Source organism: Anarrhichthys ocellatus, unplaced genomic scaffold (genome assembly GCF_004355925.1).
Source record: "Anarrhichthys ocellatus isolate YVR2014 unplaced genomic scaffold, GSC_Weel_1.0 scaffold143, whole genome shotgun sequence".
NCBI lineage: Eukaryota > Metazoa > Chordata > Actinopteri > Perciformes > Anarhichadidae > Anarrhichthys > Anarrhichthys ocellatus.
In genome coordinates, this window is record NW_022280173.1 from 1 (window position 1) to 12978 (window position 12978).

General features: G+C 39.0%; 2 protein-coding genes across 2 annotated transcripts; both read left to right on the forward strand.

The window, feature by feature from the left end:
• Positions 1-449: 449 nt before the first annotated feature.
• lim2.1 (lens intrinsic membrane protein 2.1) lies at positions 450-4866 on the forward strand. Its single transcript, XM_031877659.1, has 5 exons — positions 450-642; positions 1859-2040; positions 3232-3381; positions 3614-3748; positions 4653-4866. Exons 2-5 carry the CDS (start codon positions 1866-1868, stop codon positions 4712-4714), a joined length of 522 nt encoding a protein of 173 aa, XP_031733519.1. The 5' UTR covers positions 450-642; positions 1859-1865; the 3' UTR covers positions 4715-4866.
• A 3554-nt stretch (positions 4867-8420) lies between these two features.
• Positions 8421-10463, forward strand: bsx (brain-specific homeobox). The gene is made up of 3 exons (XM_031877666.1): positions 8421-8664; positions 9290-9480; positions 9997-10463. The coding sequence occupies exons 1-3, from the start codon at positions 8421-8423 to the stop codon at positions 10237-10239; spliced, it is 678 nt and encodes a 225-aa protein (XP_031733526.1). The 3' UTR covers positions 10240-10463.
• Positions 10464-12978: the final 2515 nt, after the last annotated feature.

Here is a 12978-nt window from a genome sequence, read left to right on the forward strand (position 1 = left end):
TGACATCATGCTGATACAATATCTGCTGTCTCAACATTTTACATTGAATGTCTGATTCTCTCTCTCCTTCTCCTCCTTTGTGATTCGTATAGACTTCAGCACATTTTAAATGATGATATAGATGACCTGTATGTGATAATATTGCTTCACATTTACTGAAAGTGAAACTAAAGTTCATTGTAGCAAATTTACAAGTGAAAAACCGGCATATTGAGACTTAATAAGACTTTTAAAACGGGGTGATAGAGTTTGCTTGAAAAATTAGCCAGAACTCAGAAGCAGAGCAGCCAATGACTGATTTACTGCCTGGCTTACCCTCCACTAAAGCCAGTTCAGCCCTCTACTTTCAATCAAAACCATGAAGTCATCAGTATTACTTCAGCTTGCCAAGCTTTAACCATTTCTGTTTTTTCAGCAGATTCCCAAACCACAAAACTGGTGCGTGCTGATTGGCCAGTGTCCGGCCTGGCCTATTGTCTGAGCGCTGTGTTTGTTGGAACCCCAGTTTCTCCCTATTCAACCGTCAAACGCTAGTGTTATTAGCCTGCGGGAAATCTGCCTGTCTTGGCATTATAGGATCTTGTTGTATTTTGTCAGGTAACCCTGTCTTCATAAACATCTTCATAAAAGGCATTGATTAAGGTAAGATGATACTAAATTTGGTCTAAATTTGGTCCAAATTTGGTTCATTTAGTTGTTTGTGTTTTTCTTTATATTTCTTTCTGCTATTTCCCCCCATGTGGAGACATAGCTGCAGCTCTAGGAGCTCCACAGGGAACGTTGTAAATATTAGTCATTGCTGTATCAGAGAAAGTACACACCAGTTTTTGTCTCACTTTATTGTCTTTTAAAATGTCTTTATACATAACTCCATGGAGAGGAAAGTTTTCACTCTGCAGCCAATTAGGTACAAATGTACAGATATGAGATGCTTCTGTGTTCATGGGGTGAATAAAAACCCGGTCTCCTCTGGAGGCCAACAAATAAGGAAAGATAGAGATGGATATATGTTAGCCTTATACTTAGTCTTTTTTTCTTTATCTTGGTGAGTCCATTGTCTCAGATGATGTGAAATGATGTGATTGAGAAGAAACAGTCAGCCTCGAGGTCAGTGCCAGTGACAAGGCCTCTCTTTGAATGAAAAGGAAATTCACTTAACTTGTTTTTTGTAAAGGGGGTTTAACCTGGCTGGGAAGAAATTACTTCCTAAAAATGCATTAAATCCAACTGGATGACTTCAATAGAATTTGATAAATTCCACATAACATTGACATTATGAGACCATCTCCATTTGTTTTTACATGGCGGGGATCAAATGGATTATAAAGTGCTCTGCTTTGGACTAAGACAGCTCCTGTAACTGAGGCTGCTCAGAAAAAAATAGGATCCTGTGGAAATACAGAGCTCTTCAATGAATACACAGAGCTCTTCAACAAGCATCTATCAACCCCCCCCCCCCCCCCCCCCCCCCAAAAAAAAGAAAATAAATCAGTGGCAGTCCTCTATGAGAAGGATGGCTGCAGGATATTGCATTCAGGTGGAACAATGAGCAATAGATGTATCAAGTATCAAAGCATCACTGTGTGTGTGCGTGTGCACGCGCGCACGCGCGCGTGCGCACTGGTGTATGTACTGACTGATCTCCTGGAAAACAAAGTGGAGCACACACACACGGGCGACCCCGCAGCTCAATCCATTGGAAGTAATATGTTCATTACAACACAATTACTGACACTTAGAGCCTCTCTCTCTGAAGTGTGTGAGTGTGTGTGAGGTGGAGAGACGAAGGGGCCCTGCCACTGACCGCTGATGCTAAGTGACCTTATGTGTGTGTGTGTGTGTGTGTGTGTGTCTGCAGGTGCAGGATGTACAGCTTTATGGGTGGAGGTTTGTTCTGTGCAGGAGTAGGGAACATCCTCCTGATAGTTTCCACAGCAACCGATTACTGGATGCAGTATCGGCAGTCCAGCAACTACATGCACCAGGGCCTGTGGCGCTACTGTATGCCGGGCAAATGCTTCCCACACAATGACAGCATCGGTAAGTGTTGACACAGAGGGTTCATGGAGATAACTGGGAAAGTCACAAACATTTCTCAACGAGGCAGAAATCATTTCATTGGCTGAGGTAAAGCTCATCTTTACTTGACAATGGTGGTAACGAGGGACGCGATGACGGATTGCGTGAAAAAACAGTTGATCGAGGTGAATATGTATTATTGGGATAATCAGGAACATCCTGATGTGAAAAAGCTGTCAAGCTCACTATCATGGTAGAGAAGTGACAAATAGAGGTTGATTTAAAAAAATACAGGAATTATCATGTCAGAAAGAGCAGACTCACACAGTGCTGTTTTTTCTTTTATGTATCCTTTATTTATGGAGGGAAATTATAAATTCATAATTTTTGTTTTTCACTGAAAAGGATGTTCACTAAAAAAAGATGTTTTCTCAGTTATACAATAAAAATAATTGTTTCTTTAAAAAAAAACTAAGGTAGAGTGATTCCAATATGTTTTAATGCCGTTTTAAGAGTTTAAAGAATAATGTTGATGATTATCGAGCGTGAATCGCAATTATTTTGGCCAGAAAAATCATGACATGAAATTTTCATGTCATCCCATGACAAGCAGTAACTATGCATTATACACATATATATACATTCAGCATACTGGCAAACAAAATGCTTTTATTCTTAATTTGAATTTGGAAGTGTAGCTTTGCTAACTTGCAGTAGCATATTTTAGCAGTAGCATATGGACTTCATGTCGCTCGTTTTTTTCACTGGATTTTAGTCTAATGTAAGAGATATTTATGTCACAAACACATAACATTTTCATATTAAATACAATAGAAATGAGGGTAATATTTGTCATTACAGAATAACACAGAGAATGTGCTTTTTATTTAATAACAAATAATATGCTGTGATACTTTGATATTTAGAAAGAAAAGTTATGGTTATGGTAAGATTTGGTCATTGTGATACTTTATTTAGTTTAAAAATAACAACTGCCTCTGCCTCCCAAACAGCAACTTAACTCTATATTAGTGTGTCATGTGGTCGATGGTTTTTGTTAAAGATCAGATTGATATATTCAGGATTTCCATCTGACCTGGATGAAATGAGGTCTATTTTTTTCTCATCATATTGGCGCGTTAACATTGCGTGAACTGTTGACTTGCACTGACCAGACCACTGACTTCCATTGACATTTGACCTTGTCCACAGCCCACTTAGACGCCACCCGTGCCCTCATGATCCTCTCTCTTTTGGCCTGTTTCATCGGCATCATCATTGGCATTATGGCCTTCATCCATTACTCCTCCTTCGACAGGTTTGACAAAACCTTTGCTGCAGGCATATTGTTTTTCATCTCATGTAAGTTCAACTCTATTGTATTGTTTTTCTTCTTTGTTGGTTTGGTTAGAGCTGTAACTTGCAAATGATTTGACCTTAATTGATCAATCCATGGTCACAAATGAAATACCTCAAGAAGCATAATTTCAGTGATTTTCCAAATGAAATATTCCATGAGCAGCCAGTAGTAATGTTTGTCCATTTCTACAAACATTTTCTTTATGTTTCATTTTTTTCTTTTTGTCCTGCCCAGGCTTTTTAGTGTTTCTAGCAATGTCTGTGTACACTGGTGTGACTATTAACTACTATGGGAAACGCTACGGAAACTGGAGGTTCTCCTGGTCCTACATTATTGGCTGGGTGTCAGTGGTGCTTACCTTTTTTTCAGGTAAACATGCAACCCAACGAACCGAACTGCATTATATTTCCTCTCTTTCACAGCAGTGCCACCTGTGTCAGGGTTCCACTCGTGTTCTCTTTGAAATGCAGTGACATTTGGCTGTGATCACTTTCTGCTAAATGTTAACTTCTTGAATGAGTTCCTGGATAAGCAAATAGTGCACTCAGTGAGGTGTACCGGAAACCTCTGCTTGGAGGATATATTTTATAAAGTCATGGCAAGCAACAGGCTCAACATTTAAATTTTACATTAGATCCTTTTGACAATGCAATGTAAGATAGCAGATACAATTGTTTTAACCTCCATATTGTCAATGCCTCAACTCGAACCTGCATAACTAGCTAATGCTATTTACACTGCATGTACTATTTTTAATAAAGACAACAACAGTAGGTAGAGTAGGTAATATCAGACAATGCAACGACTCACTTCCTGAGCAGAAAACAGTCAAGACCATATATGGGACAACCCAGCTGAATCAATGATGGGACATTATCAGTAAGTGATGCTTGTAGTAAGTGCTCATCTCTGAATCCTCCACCATGCTGTGCAGAACCTGCTGTTCAGCAGGCTTTTCACTATACTGAATATGAAAATAGTTTAGAGGTAAACAGCACCCATATGCTGAAAATACGGGCGGGCGTTAAAACTGAGGCCGAAAACATCTGCAAAAAACTATGGTAACTAACAAGGAAGTGGTGGAGAACAACACAACAATGATACACATTTATTTATAGTTATTTGTATCATTTGTATTCATTAATTGGATGCCAAATAAACAGTGTCATTTAGGTTTTCTATGCACTTCAAATGTGTTTGAACATAGCAGAAATCACAAACAATAGTTAATTTCCTGCTGGATAACAAAGACCTGCCCTCTCTTTCTCTCCAGGTATATTCTATTTGTGTGCCTATCGGATGCATGAATGCCCCAGGAGCACTAACTCTCATTAGAAGACTGACACCATCATCCAGAAATAAGCCATGGATTATGATCATGAGAGCTGCATCGAGGCTGTGTGTGCATTCTCACCATCAGCATGGAAGCAGAGCTTAACACTTTGAACATGAATGATCAAAGTTTAAATGATTCCAATAAAACAATTGGGGAGAATATGACTCTTGCTTTTAATCCACAGACACTGTGCATATGTTGCTTACTCTCTTTAAGTCTGCGTGATTTACTCATCTGCTGTTACTGTGCCTCTACAGATCTTTTTAGCATTGTATTATAATGCTTTTGGAGGCTGACCAGCTGGTTTTATGTCAGTCACCCATTCAGAGGCTATAGCTTTATGACTCTGTGTGTCAAGATAGAGTTATTGCTAGGGTAGCCATGTCTATAATGCATTTTAAACATACTTTTATTATGCTTATAGTACTGTATTATAGACATATTCATAATGTTTTTTTTACTATTTATATTATAAAAACACATTATAAAGCATTGCAGAGTGACTAATAAGGTCAACAATCATATTACTTCATAATTCTTGGTCACTCAGTGACACTTTTTTGTGTTGTTCTCAATAAACTTTATATTTTTCCATTTACTTAGAGCAAATAGTGACCATTATAGTTATAACCACCTATAATGTGTTATATCTGCCGATACCTGAGGAATGTCATTACTTCAACTGAGAGTAATCACACTATAATGCATTATGCCAGTGATTATAATGAATTATATATATTATGAACAGCAACTATGAAGTATTATGATACTTTATATATACTATACTATAGTTTGTTATTGTTATATAGTATTATGAATGTGTGTTTTGCAAACTATACTGCATTATAATATATATATATATATATATATATATATATATATATATATATATATAGGTTTTTTTTTTAAAGCACAACCAGATGTACATTTCAAAAAGATTGTTGGCAGATGCAAAGAAGTCACACAAAGAAAAAGAGATATGCCTACATGAAAACATTCTGGAGAGTGCATTGAAAAAGTGCCTATTGACGTTGGTCCTTGTTTTAGGGCAAGTTTTAAACCGAGCAAACAAATATATGATACGTGTATGGGTAGAAAGAACCATGAGGGATCTATGACATACTGTATGTTCCTCGGATTTAGAAAAGATAAAGGTGGGTTATTAACCTCCTAGCGTTCACTATCTCCAGCACGGCCAGTATTACTCGTTCTAAGAAGTACCCTGCACTGCTGCAAACCTCTTATCCAAACGTGCCACTTAACGGAGTGATGCACTGCCTGACCGGCTCAAAAATTTACTTAATGAAATGGCCGCATAAAGCCGCTTAACCGCGCCTCAAGAATGGATCCTTTAGACGATTTCATCACCATTTGTTTCATTTACTTTCAGTAAATTCAAGCAACTTGTTATCCTGGTGTGCGCCAGAAAAGGGATTGACGCCCAGCCAGGTGCAGCAGGATACCTCCATCTGCTATGGCCATGTCTTTAAACGCGTTTTTCTTTTCTGCTGCTTACATTAGAAAAAGGAAAAAAAAATGTATTGGTTTTGACTATCGAAAAATGTTATGTGTTTTCTGCATTACTTTTCTGACCTATTCTGATGGAAACATCAATGAGACAATGTGTATCTAGAGGAAGGATGTAATGACTGAATGAATTAGTATAGAGTCGTCTTAAGGTAGAGCTAACGTTCAGTGCCCACCATGCCAAACGTGTTTGATTTGCAACCATCCAACTATGCTAATGTGCATTTTGAGCGCACGTGTCCATTTAACACAAACCTATGCAAACTAATGCAGCGAAGAAGCACTTTTCCAGCGCAACTGACTGACAGTAATTAATTTGTTCTCCCTCCATCTGATCAAATGGAAATCCTGTCCTCCAGCACCAGGATTACAGCTTCCGCTTTAACATCTCCCTTAATTGCCTAATAGCATTGCAGCGTGAATTCTGCCTACATTAAGACACTTTCACATTAACCGGCCTGATTGGAAATGTGATGACAACACCATATCAACAAATTATGGCGCAGCGCTTTCTTTCGCAAATGGGCACAAGAGCGGCACTTGTACTCTCCCAGATTTTAATACCAACAATTACAGCCAATTTGGGCGGAATTACTAGACAGACCAGTAGCGGTACAATCCTCCTGCGACACGGGCTACACGACTTCATTTAAAAACCACTAACATGAACGGAGAGATCAGAAGTTACCCGAGCGAATTAAAAACACATGTTAAAGTTTCAAGACAAGAAATCTTAAGTTCCGTGTCAAAAGCATGGATGAGAGAGCTATTATAGAATTATAGGAAAACACATCAAATCGCTCAAGTCCATTCATATTGTAGGGATATTATAGAAACGCCACATTGATGCCATGAGAAATACAATTTAGACTAATGGTGAAATACACACAAAATACCTATAAATATAAATTTGTGTGTTTTTACCAGCCACGTGTAATAACGCAATAATGCTGCCACATGACATGAACTAATTTTCCACATATTAAAAGGAAATTTACCAAAGAAGAACTTTAGGCATATTCAAATATTTTAACCAGGGATAATATTAAGGATTTTATAGAAGTCACCATTAGGCCTAAAATGGAAAGTAGATGTTCCTTACAATAAAATAAAACAACGAAATCATCGAACCACTATACCAACAAGCGGGATTTTCAGCACCATGGCAAGCGCCAACAACTAAACCTCTTAGATACTTAGTGAGCAACATGCTGCAGATTCCATGAGGAATAGCTCATCTCCTTTGTGTTCATATGTTTTCAGGAGATGCAGAGATGCTGCAGGAGCTAAGCGTTTGTTTCTGAACGTGCTTCCTTTGTTTATTATGTCCTGTTAGAGCCCGAAAAAGAGTGGCGATCCGACAAACCACAAAAACACTAATATAATAAAAAATTGAGGAATTGGCATAACTATATTCATAATATGGCCTACAACAGAGCATAACGAAAGACACCTAAGTGTAGAGGCTGTTATAAAATATATTAATTGTGGGCTATACATTTGGCTGTCTCACATCAGAAAAGCTGCTGTTAAAGTATAGTAATAATACACAACTAAACTAGCCCATAAATACCCCGTTAAATGCGTTATAAGCATCATACTGCAGACTCCAAGAGAGATGGCAGCTACATCTCATTAGTATCCATAATCAACATTTAGTACAAATTTTGTTCGTAGGCTCAATAAAGAATAATTCTTCCACAAGGCCATGTGTGCTCGCGAACCTGGCAAAAACAGCATGGTTGCTAGGCAACCACATAAGCACCGCTACGAGTGGTGATTCTCGGATGGATTTTTAGTTGCTATTCAAATGAACTGTGATGCTGCGGTCACAGGTGCGCTGCATTTCTGGACTCTTGTTTGCTTTTTTATTTTTATTTTTTCACCAGCTCCGGACTTGTCTCAGCCAATCAGAGCGAAGAACGGGCTCCTCACGTCTCCCCTCCGCCCATCCACAGCTTTAATTGGCTGATGCGTAAATCAATTTCCCCAATCCGCTATCTGTCTGAATTAATGCTTGTTGGAAGTCTGCCCTCCCACTGATGTCTCTGTAATGCTCGGCGAAGTGTCATTCACTGATCACACAGGGACTGCATTTAAGCCTGGGAGACTTGGGGAGAAGAGGCAGATGCTGATGTAGGTTTGAAGGCAGGGACATAACAAATCCAAACTAGCACCATGAGTATGAACTACGCGTCTGCGGTGCCCACGCAGAGGTCGACGTCGTTTTTCATTGAGGACATCTTATTGCACAAACCCAAGCCGCTGAGAGACGTCATTCCTTCGCCTTTCTGCGGCTCCCTGGCCTCCCGGATGCCCATCCTGGAGTATGGATACCCGCTGATGCCAACCCCGATCCTGGCGCCACATCCGCACCATCCTCTCCACAAGCCAGAGCACCACCAGTACTTCTTCACTTCTGGTAAGCATGGGAGAGCCTGTGACTGAGAGGTGTAGAGAGAGAGAGAGAGAGAGAGGCCTTAGTGTAACAAGGAAACTTGTGTCAGATAAAAGACAGTTAAAGTGGCCATGCGGCTGGAGTCTAGAGCTATAAACGCTGTATTTGATTAGTCACAACGGAAAGTCATGATCAACTCTTATGAATTTATGGATGTATTACCTTATAGGGAATAACATAATTTGCAGTGATAGACTTGTTGAAATGAGTCACATAGCCTACGAAATGCAGGTGGGAATGTTGAACTCTCCGGAAATAACAATAACCAGTATGTAGGCTACCTTATTCAGTTCGGCTTTTTTTCAGGAGATAATTAATATATAGCAATTTAATATAATAATTAAGTTGTTCAAACGGCATTAAAATGTACGTTATTTATTTTCATCTTAATTTAAGCCCAAAGGGCAATTATGCTGCTCTGATTATTCTGTAAACTAAAATGTGTTTTTGCATTCATTATAAAGTAATGTCATTAAAATATGAACGCCTATTATTCCGTTACAGTTTCTCAGACATATAAAGAGTTTGTGTGTGTTATGTTGTTGTTGAACACTTAGAATGTCTCATCACTTGTTCTTACCACCTGTAGGCATGCAGATGCCGGCCCTGTTCCAGCACCATGCAGAGTTACCGGGGAAGCACTGCAGACGCCGGAAGGCCCGGACGGTTTTCTCCGACTCGCAGCTTTCTGGCCTGGAGAAGAGGTTCGAAGTCCAGCGGTACCTGTCCACACCGGAGAGAGTGGAGCTGGCCACGGCGCTTAGCCTGTCCGAGACGCAGGTACACACACAGACACACACACATCTGAAAGCAGGAGATACAGGGATGCTGCCATGGAGCAAAGTGTATGTGAACGTGGTTCCTTTGTTTATTCGTTCAATACTTATTACTCTTCATGACCCAAAGAAAAGCGGCGGCCCGCCAACCACCATGAAATACAATATAATAATACATAAATCATATACCTCCAGGGAACAGATGGTTTTTCAAATTCTACAGGTCATTCTCAGATTGTAAAGCCCACTGGGGCAAATTTGTGATTTTAGATTTTGGGTTTTACAAATAAATTGGATTTAATTTTAAAAGTCTACTTCTGACTATATATGAAATTTAGTAGCAAACATAATTCAACAGGCCAACTCTTACTGTGTCTTTAGGTGTATAACCCAAATTAATAATATTGACTTATTTAAGGGATTTCTTTAGATCACAGATCATTAAGGGATGAATTGCGTATATTTAGGATCGTTTTTACAATTCACATAATTCACTCTCACATGCACAACTGCCGTGCAGGTAAAAACGTGGTTCCAGAACCGGCGGATGAAGCACAAGAAGCAGTTGAGGAAAGCGCAGGACGAGCGGAAGACGCCCGGGGAGCTGGACCGATCCGCGGAGAACTCCAGCGAGAGCGAACTGAACGAGAAGAGCGCGGAGGAGCTGAAACATGGACTGGAGCCGGACTCGTACCTGCTGGAGGAAAACGATGACGATGTGGACATCGAGGATGACATTTGCTCCCCGGATCATCTACTATAGTAGGCTGCAGAGTTGTTTTAACTGCAGCTACTTCCGCACTGTAAATGCACTGTAGACAATGGTGGCCTCTTCCTCTTACCATTACAAATATATAGCGTATTGCTGTTTTCAACATCAAGGGGGAATAGGTTTTACAATACAATGTTAATATTTATTCAAACATGCAAAGTGGGCCCATTGATTTTTAACATTTGCCCCATTTCCTCTATGAGAGTTTTCGTGTTGTTACATCCGACAAGACACAGAATAATTCACGCTTTTATTATTACTATTATTAGTAAAAACTAGACGTTTATTTTGACATGTCATTTAGCTATGTCTTTTTTATTTTCAGAGCGAAAATGTGTACAGATGGTTATAAATAAGCCAATGGAACAGCTCTTTGCTTTGTAACATAAACGCGTCATGCTACCCATCCTTTTGCACTTTTATCCCAAACGAAATTTGCCATGCTTTTCTTTTTTTATGGTTATCTCTTTTATTTTAGTGCATTTTTTATATATTATTTGCTGTTGTTCATATTGTTGAAAGTTTTGTAAAGTAAGTTTTGGTCGAAGATACTTCAGTGACTGGCATTGATATTTGTCTGTAAATATATATATATAGTATATAAATTAATCGGTTATCGGCTTCGTTTATTCTGTTATCCCTTTATTTTTTCAAAGCCAATTTGTTTGTTCTTTACAGTTTTATACCTCCACCTTGCAGGGATTATTTGGGGGAAAAATAATAACTACATAAATAGCTACCGAATGGATTATTAATGTGGTTATTTTTCTGCATTAATATGCAGTGCTATTATTTAAGCTGCACGTGCGCATGGGATCCTGTTATCATGGTCAATTGTTGAAGTGAGCTCAAACGGCTCTTTGCTCGGCTCTTGTCAGCCTTTATTGAGGAACCGGTCTCCACAGCATGGAGCTCCGTTCTGAATGCGAGGCTGCTTGTTCTCTGCGGTCATCCTGCGCGGTGGCCTGGAGCCCGCTGCGCTTTCAACCAACTAACACAGAGGAAAAACACAGACAGCGAGACATCCCCACTAGTCAGCAGCTCTCTAACGCGATGCTACACTATACTGCAGGTTTAAGATTACTGTATCTATTCCTCACTAAAGGTAAGCCTCTGACAGGGATCTTTGTTTATTGACACACTGAACTTACAAGGATATTTCTCGTTAAATGATGCTCAGCTTAGAATTAAATTCACCAAAAACAACAGCAGGATGTTTACTTCATAACACTCACAGATGTGGCACGTGCATTCAATAACATCTGTTAGTGGTAAAAGCTTGATGGATGAATTTCGGTCAAGAAAATCAGTCATGACAACAGTCATCAGATGGAAATATCTTCATATCCGGACCACCAAAAGAAATGGTTAATTCTTTCAGAATAAAAACAATTATAGTGGCGCAGCTGTGTTGAACACTTGTGTTTATGGTAGCAATGTGTTTCTGCTGGTAAACTGTCTCTGAAAATGCAGATAATGACTCCATGTGTGTAAAATATTTGGTCCTAAGGCAAGTGCTTGGAAATCCAGTAGCCTTATATTTTTCATGAAAATGTGTTTTTCATTTATTTTAAGTCATGGTCAACACCGCTGATAATAATTTAATATGAAACAATACATATCTATTTGACCCCCAAAAAAATATTGTTTTTGCACACTAGTAAGAGAATTTAATTAGCCAAGAAACAAAATAAAAATGCCCTATAGTTCAAGCATACAAACATTTAATGTATTTCTTGTGCCGCCATAAATCTTTTTTTCGATGCAGAATGTGGCAGGGAAAATGTTATTTAGATTTGAACTGTATTATTATTTCTAAATCAGCAGCAGTCCAAATTCAGTTTTGCAGTAAAAATACATTTTTACACATTTCATTTATATAGTGTTAAGACATAACATTCTGAGTTTTGTTCCTGGAACAAATGGAACAAAACAACAAAAATCAATCCAAGAAAAACATTCAATGCACATTTTGGCATTTTAATGTCAGTGAACATTCTAAAGATTTTTGATTTGTGTAATCTGGTAACATCATTTGGAGCTGGAATTTCCTGCAGTGCCGTTTTGCCTGCATGTGTCTTAAGCAATATGGTGGATGCTTTTGAACCATGTCAGTGTTATTCTATTAATTCACTGGCAAAGCAATATACTAATGGTCATGCTGCAGGATGTCTCATTCACATAATCTTTCAATAATCGTGTTAAACGAATGTCAAGCATATCAACCAACATCAAATCCACTTTGCACATTTGACCTCCGGTCCACAGACAGCTCTGCTGTAAAACTGTAGAAGCAGATTAATAAAAAGATCAGCCTTCTTGTGAGTGTTGTAGTCAACTCTTTATTGTCCAAATATTACTGTGATAACAATGGAGGGAGGTGAAGTAAAGTTGTTTTTTTTTTTTTGATATTTGATAACACATGAGCCACATACACATACGCACATCTAAGAGTCTTAGGCCATGTACATACATGTACATGTACATCTGCGGATCTTGCTGTTGGGGAAAATACTAATTTTTACTCCGTATTTGCCACGTTTACACTGAGCAGCCACACTTTGCCGGAGTTTTGGAGCACCCTAAGCGGAGGAGTCTGAAAACTCCCCCGAGGCTGGAGGTGTTTGAGAACTCTGGGGTTGCGTTTGAGTGTGGACGGTCGGAAACTGATGTGCTTAGAAAAAATATATGCCCACACCCGTGTTGGCTACTGGGTTGGTTCTTGGCAAC